Raw genomic sequence first — 4,793 nt, 5'->3', positions numbered from 1 at the left:
TCTATCTACGACTACAGATCAAACACAGTAAGCTGATATTGCAACATTCTTTTTATATGAAAAAGGGCCTGCTTTAAGTCTATTGAGGCAGTCAAAAGAAAAGCATGAAATATTGAAACCTTAAATTATAAGTGGAAAAGCTCTTCTTCAAGTGTAGAAATTTATATCTGCTAGTATGTTATAGTAAGTTTATAATTTATACAAAAAGAACAATAACTTTCTATTGGAAGTTAGAATGTTAGAGTGAAAAATGTTAACTATATTAAAAATAATAATTTGTCCCCATGTAAAAATTAATGACAATAGGTTACAGCCATTATTAGGGGAATTTCCACTCTGTAAACGAAACTGCTCACTCTTGAAATAATAGTTTTATTTTAGTTGTGCAACTCTAAATCCTAGACATTAACATGGTCTAGTGCCCTCTTTACTATTGTATAGAGTCAATATAAATACCATAATTATAATGCTGAATTTTATAATTTACATGTATTTACAAAAGAGTCCAATAACGAATCAAACATTGGGGTCAAGCAAATAATGTACAAATTATTTCATAGCAATGTATAACTTAGCTATTAAAACTAGACCCTTAAACTTGAATATGTAATTTACACCAACTGTTATCTTACAATTCAAATAAAACTGTTGACAGAAGATTTTATCCTCTGATTGTTATTTTGTTACAGAAAAATTTCATAAGAATTTTCTTTAAGAAAATATAATGTACCTTGTACAAAATTTAAATATAATAATTTATATGCAATCTAAATATTTATAAATCTCAAGTAACTATAATTGCTATGTCTGTAATGACACTGGTGGTCCACTGTGAACGTCACTATCACTTTCCCACTTTCCCTCAGATATGATGGGACGTGGAGGCGCAAAGATGTTGGGAAACCTGAAATCCAATAACAAAAGATATATATAAGGAAACTGAAAACCATTTTACTTTGACTAGGTTAATGGGCAAAAAGTGCAAGTTCTATGATTTTGAACACTACAAAGTTTTTCTGTCAATAATGAGGGTTGAATTTCCATTCATTATGTGTGTAGTTTGTAGAAGCTTGAGTTCAACCTAATTTAACCATGAATGGTAGAGGTCTCCCTCCCCCAGTAGATATCTTCATACAAAGCAAAAACAGATGGGGGTAATGGCTGCACAGAAACTGAAGTGCAGATGATTGTTTTTGGCTTGTTGCCGAGATTTTGGGGAAAACTAGCCTGGAAATACAGCTGTCTCTCATTGCTCCCCACTGCTACTGATGAAGTAAGAGAGCTTGTGGCGCAAACAATAAGAGGTGGCTGAATTCACATGCTAAGAAATAATCTTCCACTGTAGTGTATAAATTTAACTGAACCTTATTTTCGATGCTTCATACCTTGATTGTGAAACGTCGTCTGCAGGTTTCCTGTTTAACAGTGTAGAGTTAGGAGCTCTTGCTTGCATTATCGCTGCCAGTGGTTTTGTGCCCCTGGGAAGCGCAACTGAATGGGGTCCTCCAGGTACAACACCATCATAAATAAAAGGATTCATTCCAGGATTCACCATATAGCCCCCATCAGGGGCCCCCGGGATTGGCGGTAGTGAGGGTATACTCGAGAGTGCATTAGATGAGCCTGCCATGAAGTCAGAAGATGTGCCTCCTTCAAGGAAGTGCATTTGTTTCCTTTGCCGTCTTCTGGCATCTCTGCTGGCTTTCCAGTTCATTAAAAATCGCTTGGCAGTCTCATTGATTTCCTTTCCATCTAGCATCACTGTAAAGAATAAACAAATTAAAATTAAGAAAAATTTAATAAATATTTAAAGAAATTTATTTAATATTAGTTTACATCATCTGATGTGTGTTTATAAATCGCAGAGAATGTTATTGCTAAATGTTACAACTATGGTCTCCAATAAGCTCATAAAAAAGAATAACTGCAGTTGAACTTCTCCGTAATGGGACACCCTGGGGATGTGAAAAAATGTCTGCTGAGGTGAGGTGTCCACTTACGGAAGGTTAAAAATGTGGTGTTTATGTGTTTGGCTGAGACCACGACCAAGTGTCCTCTTACAGGAGATGTCCAAGGTGCCCCTTAGTGAAGGTTCTTTTGACTGTCAGGATTGCATTTTTTTTTTGTATAAATCAACTGCATCTCGCATTCACTATTTTTCATGTAAGGTACCCTGGTAATGCAATTTTGGCTATGCTCTATATTCCACTTGGTGAATTTGAATGTTTGCAACATTTTTACAGCAAGTTAGCCTGCACCTAGCTAAAAGGTGGTAACATGTATTTCTCATCTGGAGATTTCTTAAAAATTTTTTCCATACCTAATGATCTGGACATCACTATGACTCTGTCTCTGTACTTTTTCTTGTGGCACAAAGGATTTCCAGTCAACTCCAGTCTCCACAGTGATGGCCATGATGCCAAAACTCTAGAAAGCTCCTACAGAAAAAAATAGGACCAATGTTAATATACTGTTTGGATAATACTGTTGAATAACATTTTCTTAAACTGTCACAATCCCGATAACACCATCCAATCAAAACAGAGCAAGATGTGCTGTACCTTCATGTCTGAAAGGCAGTTGTTTTCCGAAAAGAATTGCGTCATGTTCTTTAGACATTTCAGCTCTTCAATGGAGTCTATGTTGTTCTCTGATATGTTTAGCACACACAGACATTTCTGTCAAGAAAAAGAAAAGAAAAACATGATAAGTAACTGATGTACCAAGAATCATCTGAGTTTAGTTTAACCTGGCAACCATCCTCGGAGACCCAGGGGCGTTAGCGGGGGCGCGGGCGCTTCAGCCGGGATTTTCGGGCGAACTTTACAACTAGAGCGTACAGCCCCTGGGCACTTTGTCTTACCGAACCAGTTCCAGAGCGTTTGACTCCTTCCTCCTGATTGGCCACAAAATTTTTGTGGCCTCAGCGCGGGCCGGCCGGTGACTCTGATGTCTTCTCACGGTTGTTTTCCTCAAAGCTCGTCGTGGTGCTCTGCCCATCAATCGGATGCTTCTGGGGTCTCAGAAATAGCCTTGCGACTGCCAGTTCTACACTGTTACTTGCGCGCTTTTTAATAGTATTCGAGTAACAACAATTTATTATTTTTCTCGGTCGTTGCCCGCTTCTGGAACTTGCCACGGTGTGGGTACTTCCTGCACGGGCCACGCGTTAGCGAAGATATCGCTGCCGTCACCTATTGTTATTTTGTTGCCAGCTTGACAGTTAAAACAAAGGGTTTTTGTTTAATTTGTTGGATATTTAAATAACAAAATCAAAACTTAGGTAAACAAGAGGTGCTCGCGTATAGCTTTAAAAACTTTTGGTTTCCTTGCGCTATGCTACAGTTAACATATTCCCAGGCCTCTGTTTTTTTTTGTTTTCTTTTTTATCTGAGACCCCGTAGTTCATCCGTGACGGGCTTAACAACCACGTCGAGTCAGGCACTTCGTGTAGAGACGTAGGTCGCTCCTGGTCAACCTGCTGATTGGCCACAAAATTTTTGGCCATAGGGGGTTAAACGCTTCTGGTTGGTTCGGTAAGACAGTGCCCAGGGGCTGTACGCTCTATGTTGTAAAGTTTCGCCCGAAAATTCCGTTGTCCCGATAAGCTGCACGTCGCCCCCACTAACTGCCCCTGGGTCTCCGAGGATGCCTGGCAACATGATGTCTCCCTATAATGGTTACATGATGAACAATCAATTTCTCCTAACTAGTATTAAAACTGATGTATTGAGATTAGTAAGGAGAATTAGCAGTCAAGACAGAAAGAGGCATACTTACTGAAAGAGCTTGAAGTGATCTTGGCTCAAAGAGAAGTTTTTCACCAGGTGGTAGGCTCTGTTTCTCAATGTGAAGTTCTCTCAAACTTTCTAAGTTTTCTAGTCCTTCCACAACTGTGATTGCATTAGAGCCAAGGTACAACTTTGTTAATCTTCTAAGGTTATCAAGTCCTTCTATCTTTGTTATTTCATTTTTCTGAAGATACAAGTGTGTCAGGCTTGTTGCAAATCCAAGATTCTTGATCCTTGAAATGTTATTATCATAAAGGTAGAGAACTGACAAATTGCGGCAGTGATAGAGATTATCCTGCAATAAAAAATATAAAGAAATCAATGACACATTCAGATCACAGCATGCACTTAACAAGTAACATTTATTAAATACCTTGCAAAGCCAGTATACAGGTAGAAAAATGCCTGGGATTTACAAATATTTTGCAAAGCTTTATCGTCTACTCTGTGTAGGATATAAATTAACTCTCAAATTAAGGACTTGTGCTGGTTTTAAGGAGATCTTCACAGTATTGGAGTAGGATCTTTTCAACAGAGCTCAAATGCTTGTTCTGCCCAAAACTACATTTACCATTGATAAACAACATTCAATGAGAGTTCAAAAGCACTTTGCTATGTTGTAAGCTCATTCATCAATTTATAAGATTGTATAGCTATAAACATGGTCTCTTCTGTGAATTACACGAACTATGATGACCAAAATGAATTGAAATCTGCATGCTATACAAACAATGAGATTAGAGTGATCGAGCCAGGCGAATCGAACATAAGTAGTTAACTTTTCACATTCACTTACAATTTCGTCAATGTTCTTCTCCGAAAAATACAGATGAGTCAATCTACGCACGTATTGTTGCACAGTCTCATCTCTTCTTTTCTTTGTATGGCTTGGGGATTTCGCTAACATTTCTAACGTAATTTTTCCCATTTTGAAACTTTTCACACAAACTGTCTGGAGACGAAATGTTTGAGCATATTATAGACAGAAATCACGTGACCAGA

The 4,793-nt window shown here is 38.0% G+C and overlaps 1 protein-coding gene across 1 annotated transcript; it reads right to left on the bottom strand.

The window, feature by feature from the left end:
* Positions 1-41: 41 nt before the first annotated feature.
* On the bottom strand, positions 42-4,791 carry LOC144645365 (protein phosphatase 1 regulatory subunit 42-like). Its single transcript, XM_078504918.1, has 6 exons — positions 4,588-4,791; positions 3,781-4,086; positions 2,562-2,678; positions 2,321-2,438; positions 1,386-1,761; positions 42-904 (listed from the first exon to the last, which is right to left on the bottom strand). Exons 1-6 carry the CDS (start codon positions 4,717-4,719, stop codon positions 802-804), a joined length of 1,152 nt encoding a protein of 383 aa, XP_078361044.1. The 5' UTR covers positions 4,720-4,791; the 3' UTR covers positions 42-801.
* Positions 4,792-4,793: the final 2 nt, after the last annotated feature.

This window comes from Oculina patagonica, chromosome 3 (assembly GCF_052425735.1).
Source record: "Oculina patagonica isolate OP01 chromosome 3, crgOcupat, whole genome shotgun sequence".
Classification (NCBI taxonomy): Eukaryota; Metazoa; Cnidaria; class Anthozoa; order Scleractinia; family Oculinidae; genus Oculina; species Oculina patagonica.
The sequence above is the reverse complement of the archived record's forward strand: the minus strand, read 5'-3'. Positions and strand labels throughout refer to the sequence as shown.

Bases quoted from the DNA above. Each gene is read 5' to 3' on its own strand.
- LOC144645365 (XM_078504918.1), bottom strand. From the start codon at position 4,719: ATGGGAAAAATTACGTTAGAAATGTTAGCGAAATCCCCAAGCCATACA. The intron at 4,087-4,587 runs GTAAGTGAATGT...TTTTTATTGCAG, and splicing joins AGAAGAACATTGACGAAATT to GATAATCTCTATCACTGCCG. The intron at 2,679-3,780 runs GTAAGTATGCCT...TTTTCTTGACAG, and splicing joins GATCACTTCAAGCTCTTTCA to AAATGTCTGTGTGTGCTAAA.